Consider the following 20538-nt stretch of genomic DNA (forward strand, 5'->3'; position numbering starts at 1 on the left):
TCATAGTCTACATTGTTTGTCAACCAAATATGATGCTCTTCATCTATGATCAATTTCACATGCTACAAACATTTGATACTTACCTAGATGTTATATATGAACACTATCAACCTAACCGCCTCACCTATACATAATTTTGACCTTGATATTGACCCACATTTTGACCTTGACAACTTGGTAAGCCCCGAGTGATTGTTCTATAAACATCTAAACAACTAATTCTTCCATTCAGCACTCAGCACACTTACATCACATGACCTTATTTTGACATTGATCTAATTTAGACATTGATGTTGACCTAGTTTGTACATTAATATTGACCTATTTTTTAGATAAAGACCAAAATCAAATGGGCCATCCAATCAATACTGAATAGTGAAAAGGCTTCCATCAGGGGGGCATCAGTGTTTATTGAATGCATCAGGTTGTTGTTTTGTTAGAGCTTATTTAGATTTGAAATAGGTGATATTAGTTTGTAGCATCTGTTATGCTGGGGCCTTATTAAAATGAAAAAGTGAAATATTTCTTCATAATGTAAATGCTGTTGAAAACATAACTTTCCATTTTGTAGGGTACATGGTACAAGACGAAAGAGATTGTAAACAAAGGGGCTGACTGGATCCTCAAGGAGATTGTGACCTCCGGTTTGAGAGGCCGTGGAGGGGCTGGTTTCCCTTCCGGCATGAAGTGGGGCTTCATGAACAAACCCAGTACAGATGGCCGGTAAGTGAGGCTTCATTAACAGTGATTCAGTCCCAAGTACCTGTTATATTTCCGTCCCAAGTACCTGTTATATAACAGTCCCAAGTACCTGTTATACGTCAGTTCCTAGTACCTGTTATATTACAATTCCATGATCCTGTTATATAATAGTCCCAAGAACCTGTTATATTTCAGTCCCAAGTACCTTTTAAATAACAGTCCCAAGTACCTGTTATATTACAGTCCAAAGTACCTGGTATATTTCAGTCCCAAGTACCTGTTATATATCAGTCCCAAATACCTTTTATATTTCAGTCCCAAGTACCTGTTATATCTTAGTCCCAAGTTACTGCTATATTTCAGTCCCAAGTACCTGTTATATTTCAGTCCCAAGTACCTGTCATATTTTAGTTTCAAGTAACTGCTATATTTCAGTCCCAAGTACCTGTTATATTTCAGTCCCAAGTACCTGCTATATTTCAGTCCCAAGTACCTGTTATATCTTAGTCCCAAGTTACTGCTATATTTCAGTCCCAAGTACCTGTTATATTTTAGTCCCAAGTACCTGTTATATTTCAGTCCCAAGTTACTGCTATATTTCAGTCCCAAGTACCTGTTATATCTTAGTCCCAAGTTACTGCTATATTTCAGTCCCAAGTACCTGTTATATCTTAGTCCCAAGTTACTGCTATATTTCAGTCCCAAGTACCTGTTATATCTTAGTCCCAAGTTACTGCTATATTTCAGTCCCAAGTACCTGTTATATCTTAGTCCCAAGTAACTGCTATATTTCAGTCCCAAGTACCTGTTATATTTCAGTCCCAAGTACCTGTTATATTTCAGTCCCAAGTACCTGTTATATTTTAGTCCCAAGTACCTGTTATATTTTAGTCCCAAGTACCTGTTATGATTCAGTCCCAAGTACCTGTTTTATTTCAGCCCCAAGTACCTGTTATATCTTAGGCCCAAGTACCTGTTATATTTTAGTCCCAAGTACCTGTTATGATTCAGTCCCAAGTACCTGTTTTATTTCAGCCCCAAGTACCTGTTATATCTTAGTCCCAATTTACTGCTATATTTCAGTCCCAAGTTACTGCTATATTTCAGTCCCAAGTACCTGCTATATTTCAGTCCCAAGTACCTGTTATGTTTCAGTCCCAAGTACCTGTTATATTTCAGTCCCAAGTACCTGTTATATTTCAGCCCCAAGTACCTGTTATATCTTAAGCCCAAGTACCTGTTATATATCAGTCCCAAATACCTTTTATATTTCAGTCCCAAGTACCTGTTATATCTTAGTCCCAAGTTACTGCTATATTTCAGTCCCAAGTACCTGTTATATCTTAGTCCCAAGTTACTGCTATATTTCAGTCCCAAGTACCTGTTATATTTCAGTCCCAAGTTACTGCTATATTTCAGTCCCAAGTACCTGTTATATTTCAGTCCCAAGTACCTGTTATATTTCAGTCCCAAGTACCTGTTATATCTTAGTCCCAAGTAACTGCTATATTTCAGTCCCAAGTACCTGTTATATTTCAGTCCCAAGTACCTGTTATATTTCAGTCCCAAGTACCTGTTATATCTTAGTCCCAAGTTACTGCTATATTTCAGTCCCAAGTTACTGCTATATTTCAGTCCCAAGTACCTGTTATATTTCAGTCCCAAGTACCTGTTATGTTTCAGTCCCAAGTACCTGTTATATTTCAGTCCCAAGTACCTGTTATATTTCAGTCCCAAGTACCTGTTATATCTTAGTCCCAAGTAACTGCTATATTTCAGTCCCAAGTACCTGTTATATCTTAGTCCCAAGTTACTGCTATATTTCAGTCCCAAGTACCTGTTATATCTTAGTCCCAAGTTACTGCTATATTTCAGTCCCAAGTTACTGCTATATTTCAGTCCCAAGTACCTGCTATATTTCAGTCCCAAGTACCTGTTATGTTTCAGTCCCAAGTACCTGTTATATTTCAGTCCCAAGTACCTGTTATATTTCAGCCCCAAGTACCTGTTATATCTTACAGGCTGTCAAGCGGTCATACTTTTTCCTACTTTTTCCTACTATTTCCTACTTTTTCATCAGGATCCTACTTTTTCCTATTTTTTTACCAAATCTTCCTACTATTCCTACTTTTTCATTTTCAATGGAGAATTATTTTTTTTTAAAGAGTTTATTTAGTAAACTTGCAGGATGAATGAATCTATGGCATGACTGTATCCCTGTTAATGTGCATTCATCTAGATGAGACCTGACAACCCATGCTGACTGTCTGCTAGCACCTCTTCAGGAGCATAAATATTTATTTCTTATGTAACTTTTAAAATTATTGACAAGTTTTTTTTTGAAGTAACAATAGTGCCTTGTTTACTTCCTTAGCATTTGTATACTGCAGACTTCACTACCTTACACAGTTCCCAGTGATGCAAGAGCTGAGGGAACCCATTGTTTATTCCAGTTTTATTTTGTTTCCATTGACAACAATTTGACCAAACCTTATGCATGTTTACATGATATTGCTGTTTGGAATTTAGTGATATAGAGATACATGTATTGTATGAGTGGTTATGTAATATGGAATTTATTACACAAGTTATTGGAAAAAAGATCAAACTGATGCTTTGTCGAGTTTTCATCATTTGCAAATGTAATGTAATAAATTCAGTATTACATGACAACGGATATGATGTTCTATTGATATCATAGGTACATCATGTTTAGTAATTAAAGATAAATGCACAGAGCCTAAATGCCCTGATACATTTTTATGCTCCCGGTAGGGTGGCATATTGCAGTTGTACTGCCAGTCCGTTTGTCTGTCTGTCTGTGTGTGTGTGTGTCCGTCCGAAAACTTTAATATGGGCCATAACTTTTGCAATATTGAAGATAGCAACTTGATATTTGGCATGCATGTGTATCTCATGAAGCTGCACATTTTGAGTGGTGAAAGGTGAAGGTCATCCTTCAAGGTCAAAAGTTAAAAAATACAATCCAAGGGAAGTAATAAGCTTTAAAAGGGAGATAATTTCTAAACCTGCCAAATGATATATTGAAATTTTATTTCAAAGCTGCGCAATAGTGGACATTGTGTTCAGGTCGGGCTACCGTGACCTCGTGAAGAGGCCAGTAGGACCTGTAAATAAACTCTGAAACACACACACGGGTATTGTGTTTTGGACAAACACAACTCTTGTCTAATGATGCCATAGCTAGTGAGGTAACTTCAAGGTGTTAAAGCGAAGTATTAAAATTATTAAACGGAATTATTACACTCCCGCAAAGTCATCAATAATGTAAAAGCCATTATTTGAAACTGGAATAAACAATGTAGTGCAACTGTTTCATTGCCCAATCAATGCTGTCATAAAAGATGTCAGGTGATAAGGTCCTATCTCCAGTTGCATAATCTGCTCTGCAATGACCAGTCATTTTGAATGTAACTTAAGTCATTATAACTGCACCCTATTGTCAATTTAAAGGTTTCACAATGTAGCTGTAGCAGAGCATTTACACTGCTTTATATACTAGTATTAATCTTGTAAAACAAGTTGGTGTATCACTAAATAAATTTGGTCTTCTGCTTAAGGATATAACATGCACAATATAATTACCATTTGTATATCGATACACAGAAGACCTCTAACCACTTATTTGATGATACACCAAAATGAACAGCATCTAATTACATGTATACTTCTTTATCAGGGTAGCTTTGCTTGAAACTTAATTATCATAGATACACTATAAGTGCTAAAATTCCTAGTGGGAAAACAAAGTTTAACCCTTCATGGATGGAGAAGTTGGACAACAGTGGAAAAACACTGGGATCATGGTGCAAGAGAGATACCGGCAATGAGTTTGCAAGATATTGTACTGTCTGAATGAAGTCCATCTTGTAGTAATTCTGGTGCTAATCAACTTATAAGTCATGCAGATGGATAAAAACACAAGGAAAACATGAAATACATGCATGATAATTCACAAAAGCGTTTGATTCAAGTGGGTATCCATACAGAACATGTGATGGCACTCCTGCTCTGTTTCAAGCTATGGACCTGTGTCTAAAAAATAAGTATTATGTATTCCTACTTTTGAGGAAAAAGTTCCTACTTTTTCCTACTTTTTTCCTACTTTTCTTGCAAAAGTAGTTCCTATTTTTTCCTACTTTTTGAAAAAAGGTCACTTGACAGCCTGATCTTAAGCCCAAGTACCTGTTATATATCAGTCCCAAATACCTTTTATATTTCAGTCCCAAGTACCTGTTATATCTTAGTCCCAAGTTACTGCTATATTTCAGTCCCAAGTACCTGTTATATCTTAGTCCCAAGTTACTGCTATATTTCAGTCCCAAGTACCTGTTATATTTCAGTCCCAAGTTACTGCTATATTTCAGTCCCAAGTACCTGTTATATTTCAGTCCCAAGTAACTGCTATATTTCAGTCCCAAGTACCTGTTATATCTTAGTCCCAAGTAACTGCTATATTTCAGTCCCAAGTACCTGTTATATTTCAGTCCCAAGTACCTGTTATATTTCAGTCCCAAGTACCTGTTATATCTTAGTCCCAAGTTACTGCTATATTTCAGTCCCAAGTTACTGCTATATTTCAGTCCCAAGTACCTGCTATATTTCAGTCCCAAGTACCTGTTATGTTTCAGTCCCAAGTACCTGTTATATTTCAGTCCCAAGTACCTGTTATATTTCAGTCCCAAGTACCTGTTATATCTTAGTCCCAAGTAACTGCTATATTTCAGTCCCAAGTACCTGTTATATCTTAGTCCCAAGTTACTGCTATATTTCAGTCCCAAGTACCTGTTATATCTTAGTCCCAAGTTACTGCTATATTTCAGTCCCAAGTTACTGCTATATTTCAGTCCCAAGTACCTGTTATATTTCAGTCCCAAGTAACTGCTATATTTCAGTCCCAAGTACCTGTTATATCTTAGTCCCAAGTAACTGCTATATTTCAGTCCCAAGTACCTGTTATATTTCAGTCCCAAGTACCTGTTATATTTCAGTCCCAAGTACCTGTTATATCTTAGTCCCAAGTTACTGCTATATTTCAGTTCCAAGTTACTGCTATATTTCAGTCCCAAGTACCTGCTATATTTCAGTCCCAAGTACCTGTTATGTTTCAGTCCCAAGTACCTGTTATATTTCAGTCCCAAGTACCTGTTATATTTCAGTCCCAAGTACCTGTTATATCTTAGTCCCAAGTAACTGCTATATTTCAGTCCCAAGTACCTGTTATATCTTAGTCCCAAGTAACTGCTATATTTCAGTCCCAAGTACCTGTTATATCTTAGTCCCAAGTTACTGCTATATTTCAGTCCCAAGTACCTGTTATATCTTAGTCCCAAGTACCTGTTATATTTCAGTCCCAAGTACCTGTTATATCTTAGTCCCAAGTTACTGCTATATTTCAGTCCCAAGTACCTGTTATATCTTAGTCCCAAGTACCTGTTATATTTCAGTCCCAAGTACCTGTTATATCTTAGTCCCAAGTAACTGCTATATTTCAGTCCCAAGTACCTGTTATATCTTAGTCCCAAGTACCTGTTATATTTCAGTCCCAAGTACCTGTTATATTTCAGTCCCAAGTACCTGTTATATCTTAGTCCCAAGTAACTGCTATATTTCAGTCCCAAGTACCTGTTATATCTTAGTCCCAAGTAACTGCTATATTTCAGTCCCAAGTACCTGTTATATCTTAGTCCCAAGTTACTGCTATATTTCAGTCCCAAGTACCTGTTATATCTTAGTCCCAAGTACCTGTTATATTTCAGTCCCAAGTACCTGTTATATCTTAGTCCCAAGTTACTGCTATATAGTCCCAAGTACCTGTTATATCTTAGTCCCAAGTACCTGTTATATTTCAGTCCCAAGTACCTGTTATATCTTAGTCCCAAGTTACTGCTATATTTCAGTCCCAAGTACCTGTTATATCTTAGTCCCAAGTACCTGTTATATTTCAGTCCCAAGTACCTGTTATATCTTAGTCCCAAGTAACTGCTATATTTCAGTCCCAAGTACCTGTTATATCTTAGTCCCAAGTAACTGCTATATTTCAGTCCCAAGTACCTGTTATATCTTAGTCCCAAGTTACTGCTATATTTCAGTCGCAAGTACCTGTTATATCTTAGTCCCAAGTTACTGCTATATTTCAGCCCCAAGTACCTGTTATATCTTAGTCCCAAGTTACTGCTATATTTCAGTCCCAAGTACCTGTTATATTTCAGTCCCAAGTACCTGTTATATTTCAGTCCCAAGTTACTGCTATATTTCAGTCCCAAGTACCTGTTATATTTCAGTCCCAAGTACCTGTTATATTTCAGTCCCAAGTACCTGTTATATTTCAGTCCCAAGTACCTGGTGGTGAATGCTGACGAGAGTGAGCCGGGCACATGCAAGGACCGGGAGATCATGAGACACGATCCACACGTGCTCCTCGAGGGATGTTTGGTAGCTGGAAAGGCCATGGGGGCTAGGGCAGGTTGGTGTTTACTGGGCCCACAATGAAGCCCCTAAGGGAAATTTGTATCAAATTCCTTATATTCATAAAATTCGTTAAGTTTGTTCATACAATAATTTTAGTCTCTTGCTATTTTTTGCTGTTTGTGTCTGTTGCATAAATTCATCTTTTCATTAGTGATATACCCCAAGATTGAGATAATTATCTGGAGCTCTTCATTTACTCTACCTTTTAATAAATGTCAAGGAAAATTGCAGGTTATTTTTGATTGGCAGTTTATTTCAGTGTGCATTGCGTATATGCTTGTTTTTTTTCAGCTTACATCTATATTCGAGGAGAGTTTTACAATGAAGCATCCCAAGTGAATGTTGCCATTAAAGAGGTAAGGTGATCACTTTTACATGGGAATGCCATAATAATATCTGATTGCTTAAAATCTTGCTGCATTGTTTTTGTTTATTGTTAATTCTTTTTTGTACAATTAAATGAAATTTTATATAATAAACACTTCACAAATAATCACTAAAACTACTTCAATAAGGCAGATAGGTTTTACAAATCCTTACGCATATCAATTTATGGTACTGACACTTTAAAACATTACACTAATATTTTCACTATGATTAATCCTTGTTCAACTTAAGTTTAAGAGACGACTATTTAAGCAGCCTCCTGCTGGGAAATAGGGCTTAATGCATGTGCAAAAAGTTTCATCCCAGATTAGCCTGTGTAGTTTGCACTGGCTAATCAGGAACAACACTTTTGTACATGCATTGAGCCTTGTTTTACCACAGCTTGTCTCATATATGATTATCATTTTGTAACTATAGATTGAGGGATATCTATTGGAGTCATTGTGCTGATTGAGTTTTTAGTTGGTTAGTAAGCATAATTTGTTGTAAGTTTTTAAAGCAAACCTTATCCACATTTCTCAAGTAATTGAATTGAAATTTCAAGTATGTGTAGATGTGCAAGGCACTGTTTTCATGCCACATGATCCTCACATTTCTGAGTTTTTTACCCGTGAACATTGGTGACAAAGTGGTGCAAGGTATAACTTGCTTAGGGAGACAAAGCTTTAGTTACTTATGATTGTTTACAATTAGTGCTGCAACAATACGCCCAAACCGTATTGCAATACAGTTAAGTCCGGTAATCTTGCACATCCGGTAATCTTGCGCACTTCGCAGTTGCGAATTTTGCAGACGACTGATGGTTTTCTTTAGTGATGAAAGATAAAATTTCACATTTTTAAGAATTAAAGGATTTAAAAAGTACGTATTCCATGCAAAATAAAATCAGATCATTACATTTTAACACCGGTTGCGTCATCCCTATACATTGTACATGTATCTTAAACACTGACCTGCATACGATAAATTTGAAATGAATCACAAACTACCTGGAGTCTTTAGCGTGTTCATACTTTAAATGAAGAATTCATAAATCCAACATGTAATTTAGCATTCCATTGCACAATATCCCATCAGTTATGGTATTTTTGACCATTGAAAATATATCGCATCAGACGACATTGTCATCATTTCCCGCCATTCTGTCAAACCACATTTGGTATAATCTCCGCATGCGCAATGGTCTAGTTTTGATATTTTCTGTCAATTATGGAAGCATGATTGTTGTAAAATTAAACCTGTTATGCATTAACATTTTTTTCATACATACCGGTACTTTTTTATGTTAATTGTACACCATTACTAGATTTGTTGATTTGTAGTGAAGAAAAGCACTACTAATCCACATTAAATTTGAATGGTTTTACAAACTGATTTTTGAGATAATTTTCTGTAACATTTTTTGTCACAAATGGGACACCATATGTTTACAATTTTGACTAAATGAGGTCATTGCAACAAGTGCGCAAGATTACCGGACACTGTGATAGTTTGAAAATGAGGTGAGTCATGTTTGTTTTGAAAACAAAACCGGACAGTTCTTCACTTAATTTATCACATATTCTGTTAATAAGCACATGCAATTCTTATTTTCATAATAAATGTAGATATAATGTTGTCAATTTATAAAAGAACATGTTTTTAAACCAATTGACCTTTAACTGCGCAAGATTACCGGACAGCATCGTATATTGTCAGTTTTAAAACCCGTATTGGAATATATTGCAATATATAGCTAACTTGTACCAGAAGTATAACTGGCCAGCTAATCACCAAAACAAACTTAATTACATAAATATAACCTTTGTATTGTATGTTTTGGTTCTAAATTGGATGTTCCGCCACTACATTTGACACCATCCTGACACTGCTTACAATATCCTACCCCTTCCTCGATCTCATTCGTTTCTCTCTTCCTTTTAACACTAAAATATGGCCAAACACTGTTTCCCTTGGAATTGTCTATAAAGTCAAACTCGGCATTCGTTTCCTCTGCCATTTTGAGAACTATTATAATAGCCAACAAGAAGAATAATAATCCGAAAGAGAATTGTGGACGTTTAAAAGCCGGTCGTGTAACGTATCAGAATACTGTTGCTTATTTTTTTATCATTATTACTTCTGTTCATAATAACATCAATTAACATTTTTATTATGTAATTTATTGTTTTTTTTTCGTATTTCCATAAGCCTTATCTTAAATTTAACAGTATGACATGCAAAAGCAGATCTTGCGGACTCCCATGTAACAACGCTATTGATATAATTTACTTTTTAGAATGCTATTTTTACATAACATTTTATTTTTACCCAACAGTTAAAACCGATTTGTTTTGTTTACCTTGATATCAATATTTCGAGATGGCTTTTCTGGACGAAGTGTGGATGAATTTTTGTAGAATTTTCGTACCGGTATGATGAAAACCGTATCGCAATACAATATGCAGATTTCGTATTGCGATATATACCGATATACTGGTGAATTGTTGCAGCACTATTTACAATCCAGATTTTTTATTTTTTTTTATTCAATATCATACATACAATGTAAACATGTATATGATCATACAACATAGTGATTGTACAAAGCAATATAGTTCAGACATGTTATACAAGATATGCTAATATATATTTTTGTTAGAGAGAAAAGAAAAGAACAACAGAGGAATAGTTACAAAAAATGATGAATTGTATAAAGCTGGAAGAAAACATACTGGACTTGTATTTTACTAGTCCAGTGTTCATGAATGTTGTTAACTTTTGAAAACTAAATCCAAAAGTATGAGCTTCATGTACTCTGAGTTTAGAAGTTTTTTCTTATAATATTTGAAGAATGTTCATATTATACATTAATACATTCATCTAAATTACAGGCCTACGATGCTGGTTTGATAGGCAAGAACGCGTGTGGTACGGGGTATGACTTTGACATCTACGTACACAGGGGAGCAGGAGCCTACATATGTGGGGAGGAAACAGTAAGTGTTCTTGGTTTTAGTGATAAATTTAGCCTAGTTTGGAGAAAACTGGCCTCAATGCATGTGTGTGAAGTATTGTCCAAGTTTATCCTGCGCAGTCCGCACAGGCTTATCTGGGGCTACACTGTCCGTCTGGTCTGGAGAAAAATTCCATAGAAGCGAGAAGTATCATCCAATATTGGCCTGTGCAGCCTATTTTTTCCGAGAACAAGCTCAATATATGGCATCAGTCGAGACCTGATGTCAATATTAAGGGGTCATTTAAAAAGATGTTGGTGTTCCAATCAGGCTTCAACAAACTCAAAGATGAAATGAAAGGTTTTAAGCTATTAACATGCAGTCCGCACAGGCAAATCAGGGACAACAATCTCCACTAAAATAGTATTTTTTGTTTAAAGGAAGTCTATTCTTAGCAGAAATCCTGTTTAGGCGGAAAGTGTGGTCCCTGGTTAGCCTGTGTGGACTGCACAGGCTTATCCGGGATAACACCTTATGCAAATCCTTCAAGCACAATTTTCCCACAACAAGGATGACATAATTAAAATTTGCACACCATATTTCTCCTGACAGGCTCTGATAGAATCTCTAGAAGGGAAGCAGGGCAAGCCTCGTTTGAAGCCCCCATTTCCTGCCGATGTTGGAGTGTTTGGTTGCCCCACCACTGTTGCCAACGTGGAGACGGTAGCTGTAGCACCCGTGGGTATTTTGTGTGATAAACATCTCCATTTGTTAGCTGCTGTGCTTGAAAGTGGCTTTTACTTTTGCTCAGAAGTGTAATGAACACATAATCTTGCGTTCCAAAACATTTGAATTGTACACATATAAATGTGTGGGTTTATTTAAATTGCTTTTAAGTATTTTTATGCTCCCCCAAAATTTTTTGGGGGAGCATATAGTTGCCGCTTCGTCTGTCCATCCGTCCGTGTGTCCGTCACTGTGTCTGTCAGTGCACAATTTTTGTCCGGGCTATTTCTCAGCAACTAATGACCGGAATTCAATGAAACTTTATGGGAAGCTTTACTACCGAGAGGAGATGTGCATATTATCAGCAGGTTCTGGTCGGATGATTTTTCACAGAGTTATGGCCAATTGAAATTTTCCATTTACTGTACATATAGTGCAATTCTTGTCCGGGCTTTTTCTCAGCAACTAATGACCGGAATTCAATGAAACTTTATGGGAAGCTTCACTACCAAGAGGAGATGTGCATATTATCAGCGGGTTCTGGTCGGATGATTTTCACAGAGTTATGGCCTTTGGAAATTTTCCTTTAACTGTACATATAGTGCAATTCTTGTCCGGGCTATTTCTCAGCAAATAATGACTGGAATTCAATGAAACTTTATGGGAAGCGTCACTACCAAGAGGAGATGTGCATATTATCAGCAGGTTCTGGTCAGATGATTTTAAGCTCCACTGGCCAGAGGCCAGCGGGGCTTATGTCACGGTCCTGTGTCAGTCATGCGTGCGTCCGTGCGTGTGTTAACTTTTTCTTCTTCTCCTTTAGTACTGGTCTAATTCTGATGAAATTTCTCAGGAATGTTCCTGGGATGAACCTCTTTCAAATTTGTTCAAATTATGCCCCTGGGTTCAAATTTGACGCCGCCTCGGGGGTCACAAAATTGAAAATTAGCTTATATAAGGCCTATTTTGTGAAAACTTTCAAAATCTTTTCGTCCATAACTTTTAGCCTAGGGCTATCAAATTTGGTTTGTGGAGACATCTAATAGTCCTCTACCAAATTACTTCATATTATGCCCCTGGGGTCAAATTTGACTCTGCCCCGGGGGTCACAAAATTGAACATATGCTTATATAAGGCCTATTTTGTGAAGGCCTATTTTGTGAAAACTTTCAAAATTTTCTCATCCATAACCATTGGGCCTAGGGCTTTTAAATTTGGTATGTAGAACCATCTAATAGTCCTAGACCAAATTTCTTCAAATTATGCCCCTGGGGTCAAATTTGACCCTGCCCCGGGGGTCACAAAATTGAACAAATGCTTATATAAGGCCTATTTTGTGTAAACTTTCAAAATATTCTCATCCATAAACATTGGGCCTAGGTCTATCAAATTTGGTATGTAGAGACATCTAAAAGTCCTCTACCAAATTTCTTCAAATTATGCCCCTGGGGTCAAATTTGACCCAGCCCTGGGGGGTTACAAAATTGAACATATGCTTATATAAGGCCTATTTTGTGAAAACTTTCAAAATCTTTACTTCCATAACCATTGGGCCTAGGGCTATCAAATTTGGTATGTAGAGAAATATAATAGTCCTCTACCAAATTTCTTCAAATTATGCCCCTGGGGTCAAATTTGACCCTGTCCCTGGGGTCACAAAATTGAACATATGCTTATATAAGGCCTATTTTGTGAAAACTTTCAAAATCTTCTTGTCCATAACCATTGGGCCTAGGGCTAATAAATTTGGTATGTAGAGACATCTAATAGTCCTCTACCAAGTTTTTCAAATTATGCCCCTGGGGTCAAATTTGACCCTGCCCCGAGGGTCACAAAATTGAACATATGCTTATATAAGGCCTTTTTGTGAAAACTTTCAAAATCTTCTTGTCCATAACTGTTTGGCAAAGGGCTACCACATTTGGTATGTAGAGACATGTATTAGTTCTCTTCTCAGTTTGTTCAAATTATGCCCCAGGGGTTAAATTTGAAACTGCCCTGGGAGTCACAAAATTGAATATATGCTTAAAAAGGGCTTATTTTGTGAAAACTTTAAAATCTTCTTGTCCATAACCATTTGATCTAGGGCTTCCAAATTTGATATGTAGTGACATCTTATAGTCCTCTACCAAGTTTGTTCAAATTATGCCCCTGGGGTAAATTTGACCCTGCCCTGGGGGTCACAGAATTGAACATACGCTTATATAAGGCCTATTTTGTGAAAACTTTTAAAACCTTCTTGTCTATAAACATTGGGTCAGGGCTACCAAATTTGGTATGTAGTGAAATCTTATAGTCCTCTACCAAGTTTGTTCAAATTTTACCCCTGGGGTCAAATTTGACCCTGCCCCGGGGGATCACAAAATTGAACATATGCTTATATAAGGCCTATTTTGTGAAAACTTCAAAAATCTTCTTGTCGATAACCATCCAGCCTAGGGCTATCAAATTTGGTGTGTAGTGACATCTTATAGTCCTCAACCAAATTTGTTCAAATTTTATCCCTGGGGTTAAATTTGAACCTGCCCCGGGGGTCACAAAATTGAACATATGCTTATATAATGCCTATTTCGTGAAAACTTAAAAAAAAAATTGTCCATAACCATTAGACCTACGGCTACACAATTTGGTATGTAGTGACATTGTATAGTCCTCCACTTAGTTTGTTCAAATTATGCACCAGGAGTCAAATTTGACCCTGCCCTGGGGGCCAAAAAAATCGATTATATGCTTATATAGTGCTTTTTTGTGAAAACTTTAAAAATCTTCCGTCCTGAACCATAAGGCATAGGGCTACCAAATTTGGTATGTAGTGACATCTAATAGTTCTCTACCAAGTTTGTTCAAATTATGCCCCTTGGGTCAAATTTGACCCTGCCCGGGGGGTCACAAAACTGTACATACACTTATATGGGGCTTATTTTTTCAAAACTTAAAAAATCTTCTTGTCCATTACCATTGGGCCTGGGGCTACCAAATTTGATATGTAGTGACATCTAATAAACCTCTATCAAATTTGTTCAAATAATGCCTCTGGGGTCAACTTTGACCCTGCCCTGGGGGGTCACAAAATTGAACAAACGCTTATAAAGCGCCTATTTTGTGAAATCTTTAAAAATCTTCTTGTCGGAAACCATTCAGACTATGGCTACCAAATTTGGTATGCAGTAACATCTTATAGTCCTCTACCAAGTTTGTTCAAATTATGCCCTTTGGGTCAAATTTGAGCCTGACCCACAGGTCACAAAATTGAAGATTATATACGCTTATATCTTGCTTATTTTGTGAAAACTTTTAAAATATTCTTGTCCTTAAATCTAGGACCTAGGGCTACCATAATTTGTATGTACATGAGATATAGTAGTCCTCTACAAAGTTTGCTCAAATTATTCCCCTGGGGTTAAATTTGACCAAGCCCAGGGGGTCACAAAAGTGTACATGTGCTTAAATAGGGCCTATATTTAAGTATTTGCACATGCATAGAATATTTGTTTCAGCCATTTTTCAGCAGTGGAGCGCTACAGGGCCATCATGGCCCTCTTGTTCACAGAGTTATGACCCTTTGAAATTTTCCATTAACTGTACATATAGTGCAATTCTTGTCCAGGCTATTTCTCAGCAACTAATGACCGGAATTCAATGAAACTTTATGGGAAGCTTCACAACCAAGAGGAGATGTGCATATTATCAGCGGGTTCTGGTCGGATGATTTTTCACAGGGTTATGGCCCTTTGAAATTTTTTATTAAAAAACTCTTGTCCCCCCAACTACTGTGCCCTCAAGACATTTCCTTTTATCTGAATATATAGTGCAATATTGTGACAAAATAAACCTTTGGAGAGCATCACCCGTCTCCAATGGTTTCTTGTTTTATATGGATTGTATTTTTAGCTTACCTGATTGCTCCGGTGAGCTTTGTGACTGGTCTTTGTCTGTTGTATGTCCGTCCGTCCGTTCACATTTGTTCGTAAACACTTTAGAGGCCACATTTATTGTCCGATCGTTATGAAACTTGGTCAGAAGCTTTGTCCGAATGAAATCTCAGTCGAGTTCGAAACTGGGTCGTGCCGGGGCAAAAAATTGGTCACCAGGTCAAAAAGAAAAAAAAACTTGAAAACATTGTAGAAGTCACATTTTATGCCCAATCTTCATGTAACTTTGTCAAAATGTTTGTCTTAATGATATGTTGGTTGATTTTAAAAAATGGTTCCGGTCCGTAAAAAGACATGGCCGCCAGTGGGTGGGCCAATTTTTATGAAATTTGGTAAGAACATTTGTTCCTTTGATATGAGAGTTAAGTTCGAAAATGGTTCCAGTCAGTTGGGGGGGGGGGTTCTTATATTTATATAGTAAAAAAAAGCTTGCGAACAAACTTGGTGAAAAGATTGGTGTTATAAATATCTCAGATGAGTTTGCAAATGGTCCTGTTTGGTCAAAAAACATGCTGCCGGGGGGGGGGGGGGGGATGGGGCAGTTTTCCTTATGTGACTAGAGAGAAACCCTGTGATCGAACACTATAGAAGTCACAGTTTTTGCCAAATCATCGTGAAGCTTAGTCAATACATTGGTTTTATTGATTTCTGGGACAAGTTGGAAAATGGCTCAGATCGGTGAAACACAATTTTTAGCTCACCTGGGCTGTACAAGATTTACATTGAATTACTGATGTAAATATTCAGTTTTGGGCCTGCATTCTAAACAAAGTTTAGGCCAGTGAATTCTCTTTTACAGGGATAAAGTAGCATTCAGATTACTCCTCATAGCTCCATGTTAGAAAAATGTCATATAATAAGAAAACTATTACCAACAAATCATAGACTTAGTTTCAACTTCCACTACGTTTCAACTTTTCAAATATTGTCCAATACATGTATTACAAATTCAATGTGCATGTTAAAGTGTAGTTTCATTGTATTTTTTATGGTTAAAGGATATGTATCCACTTCAAGTATTTGATAATGTAAAAGCCTTTAAAAATGTAAACACTTGTCTGTTTATAAACCATTGAATTTGTTTACTTACAATTGTGGTTATTTTAACAAGATCCCTGCTTTTCATGAACCTTCATTAATCATTCGAAGTTTATGTTTATTTAATGACCCGGGAAAATTGAAATGTTTTAGAGACCTCAAAAATGGGATTTGCCTTTGCAAACATCATGCCTGTGATATACCAATACATTTTCTTACAAAAAATAACGACATAAGATGTAAACAATATAATCAAAGCTAAACTAGCAAAATTACATTTAATCAAGGAAATATAAAATCTATTAAGGCACAAATAATTATTAAATTTATGTGTTTGTTAAATATTGCTATACAAATTTATGTGTTCTTTCCTTGCCCACCCTTGCATGTTCATTTTAATTCTTCACAAGCAAAATGATATCATTGTTTGGCAGGAATATTTACAATATAGTGTTTGACAAATAGGAAACAAAACTTAAATATGATTTGTATAATTGCTTGCTGATATATGTCTGCTTTGGCCCTTAGAGTGTTGAATTTACAATTTATGCTTGTTTTGTGTTGTAATTGTAAAAATTGAAAAGTATTTTTCTGCATTTCAGCATTGTTTGAACTCATTGGGAGAAAATTAAGCCTTATTTATGTGATAGAAAAACATTGTCATCAGGTTAGGTGAACAGCCTATTGCGAAATCAATGGTATTTACCACACAGATCAATCACCAATTACATGCTGAATGTGCTTTTACTTTCTTAAATAAACCTCAAGCATGTAACAGTATTATATTTATGCCTTAATTGCTTAATTGGTGTAATTCTTTCACACCAGATCTCAAAGAGGCAAGAATAAACTGAGTATGCCAAATTTTTAATGAGTGTAACTGTTTGTAGACTATCTGTCGAAGGGGAGGGGAATGGTTCGCTGGCTTTGGTCGCGAGAGGAATCGTGGAACCAAGGTAAGTAGAGATAGTTGTGTCTGTTGGTATTGAGATAAAGCTGGCAAACATATCCAGGACCCTCAACTTGAAACATTTGTAAATTCAATTTTAGGCTTAATTTTGTATGTTATCTATTAACATTATGCAATATTTTTTTCCGGTAAGTAATCATTTAAAGGGCCCTTTTCATGTTTTGGTAATTGACAACATTGGAAAAATTGTTTCAGATATGCACATTTTCGTTGTAGTTATGATATTTGCCAGGAAATAGTAATAATGAACATTTGCCAGGCTCTTAAATGTCCATTACAGGCACCTTTTGACGATTAAAAAACCTGAAAATTATAAAGCATTTCAAACAAGAAACTATTGAAAAATTTGGAGAGTTTTGTTAACCAGGTTTTCCAAAGGAAAAAACTGGTTATTAGATTGGCGAATGCGGGCGGGCTGGCGGGCGGGCGGAACAAGCTTGTCCGGGCCATAACTATGTCGTTCATTGTCAGATTTTAAAATCATTTGGATCATTTGTTCACCATCATTGGACGGTGTGTCGCGTGAAATAATTACGTCGATATCTCCAAGGTCAAGGTCACACTTTGAGTTCAAAGGTCAAAAATGGCCATAAATGAGCTTGTCCTGGCCATAACTATGTCATTCATTGTGAGATTTTAAAATCATTTGGCACATTTGTTCACCATCATGGGACGGTGTGTCGCACGAAAGAATCACGTCAATATCTCCAATGTCAAGGTCGCCACGACTAAAAATAGATTAAAAAAAAAAACTTACAAAGGGGGTTAATTTTGTTTGTTCATTTCAAAAGTTCAGTTTGAGTTTTCTCCCTTTATCAGATTTTTTTTTCACAATGAAAACCTGGTTTTGTGACAATTTTGTCCCTTGTTGTTATTGTTATATTTTATGACATAACAAGGATTGCTTATATATAGTATAAGATACAAAATCGTCTACATCAGTATGGATGGCTGAGTGGTTTCGGTGCTAAACTTTTACTCCAAAGATCATGGGTTTGAACCCAGTTGTGTATTACTTTTTTTTCTTTCTGTAATTTTATTTTTGTTGTATACTGGAGGTTTTTAGTAAAAATGTTTACATTTATCAATTTAAAGCATTAAATGACAAACTTCAAAACCTGCCTAAATCTGTGAAAAGGTCACTTAAAAGTGTATCATTATGACATTTCATATTTTATTAATGGGCAAACCGCTTATTCCTTGTTGAAATAAAAACTGTGAGCATGAATTTCAGCTGTTCAACATCTCCGGTCAAGTCAACAACCCCTGTACAGTGGAGGAGGAGATGTCAATACCTCTACGTGAGCTCATTGAGCGCCACGCGGGGGGAGTCATAGGAGGCTGGGACAACCTGGTGGCTGTCATACCTGGGGGCTCATCCACACCTCTTATTCCGAAATCGTATGTGATATATGTTCCTTTTCTTTTGTGATTTGTTATGCCCTTATTAGTTCTTATTTGTTCGTTTTCTTTCACTTAACTCTCTCTTTCACTGCCATCATACCTGGGGGGTCGTCCACACCACTCATACCAAAATTGTATGTAAATTTAATTTAACACCTTACTTACCAGTTTCAAGTTTTAAAGCCTTCATTTCCAACCCTTTGTACTGATGAGCAGCAAACAGCATAAAACCTGAACAGACTGCGAGTTACTCGCAGGCTGTTCTGGATTTATGCTGGTTGCATATAGTAGGGTGTTGCCTTCAATATGCAAGTCTTAAGAATATGATCGGTAAAGTACTAGCATTTTGGCAACATTACAATATCCAATAGTGAGTGATGGCTGCTAGAAGCATATGTCTATATATTCAATGCAGCTTGTATTAAAAACTTAAAAAGTGTTGTTACTTTTTAGCCATTTTTTAAACAGCTTTTATCTAACTACCATCATGTAATGGAGGACTGCAGAACAATATCCTGATACCTTCATATTTTTCAGAGCCCCCTATGGTATAGTCATGTTCACTTTGATTCTGATTGGGGAAGGGTTCATATGCATTGTAAACTGGAGTCATAGGGGGGCAGGACAACCTGGTGGCTGTCATACCTGGGAGGGTCGTCCATACCAATCATACCAAAATTGTATGTGCTGTTTCAACGTGGGTCATATTTTGCTGGGCCTGGTTGCTCCAAACTTGAACGGCCACGTAATCTAGCAGCCTTTACTTTTGGATCAAGTTACTTATGTGACTTAATTGTTAAATCTGTAAAACATGTATTAACTGTAAACAAATTTGTGTGCTCAAATCATTTGAAAATGATAATTCCATTGCTTGATTTATTTATTTTTATGCTCCTGGTAGGGTGGCATATAACAGTTTAACTGTCCGTAGTCCGTCCGTCTGTCTGTCCGTCCGAAAACTTTAACATTGGCCATATCTTTTGCAATATTGAAGATAGCAACTTGATATTTGGCATGCATGTGTATCTCATGAAGCTGCACATTTTGAGTGGTGAAAGGTCAATGTCATCCTTCAAGGTAAAAAAATACAATCCAAGGGAAGTAATAAGCTTTTAAAGGGAGATAATTTCTAAACCTGCCAAATGATGTTTTGAAATTTTATTTCAAAGTGGAGCTATAGGGGGCATTGTGTTTCTGACAACACATCTCTTGCTTAGGTCTGAATAAAACAGACCTTAAGTCTAAGTGGCCATTTAAGTTTTACCAACCCAACTCATATGGTTGTGTCTGGTTTTGTATCACACAATGCTGGAGTATAAAGCTTTGAATTTTTGCCATGATAAAAGCCGTTTTAATGTCTTTTTCCACATGGGAATACAGTATTACACAATAATACACATTCTTAAATTGTTTAACTCATGTCTTGGTTTTTACTGCTTGGCAGGAGCCTTTGCATTTAACTCTTAATGGAATTTCTGTTGCAAGGGTGTTGTTACAAAACATTAATGTACTGTAGTTGGAAAGTGCCCTCCTGGAATAGCCTTTGCAGACTGCACATGTTGATGGCTGATAAGGACACTTACCCACATGCCACATGTATTAAGTGGAAATGTTGATATAGATTGGGTAGAGAGCCAGGAATCTCATTAAACATGACAGGGCCTATTTACTTACAAAACTATTTAAGAAGGTTCAGTGATAATAAATAACATCTATACAGTCCTGTAATTAAATGATTTCATATATTTTCACATTTGACCTATTTTAAGATGAAACTTCTCATTAATGTTTGTATTTTGTTTACCAAAAAAGTAACTTTAAAGATTTTCTTAGAATTTTAAGAAAGGGACTAGAGGTGTATTTTAACAGAAATAGTGTACACCAACAACCAGTTGGTTAAGGGAGGGAGCAAAATAGAAAATACATTGTCACAAATGATAAACCACTACCA

General features: G+C 36.5%; 1 protein-coding gene across 1 annotated transcript in view; it reads left to right on the forward strand.

The window, feature by feature from the left end:
• LOC127858178 (NADH dehydrogenase [ubiquinone] flavoprotein 1, mitochondrial-like) overlaps window positions 1-20538 on the forward strand; it is a 37415-nt gene that overhangs the window by 11904 nt on the left and 4973 nt on the right. Inside the window, exons 4-10 of the mRNA XM_052395151.1 lie at window positions 572-723; window positions 7056-7189; window positions 7486-7550; window positions 10455-10559; window positions 11130-11255; window positions 17104-17169; window positions 18418-18584. Coding sequence (XP_052251111.1) covers window positions 572-723; window positions 7056-7189; window positions 7486-7550; window positions 10455-10559; window positions 11130-11255; window positions 17104-17169; window positions 18418-18584 — 815 coding nt within the window. The remainder of the gene's footprint in view (window positions 1-571; window positions 724-7055; window positions 7190-7485; window positions 7551-10454; window positions 10560-11129; window positions 11256-17103; window positions 17170-18417; window positions 18585-20538) is intronic.

Source organism: Dreissena polymorpha, chromosome 14 (assembly GCF_020536995.1).
Source record: "Dreissena polymorpha isolate Duluth1 chromosome 14, UMN_Dpol_1.0, whole genome shotgun sequence".
Classification (NCBI taxonomy): Eukaryota; Metazoa; Mollusca; class Bivalvia; order Myida; family Dreissenidae; genus Dreissena; species Dreissena polymorpha.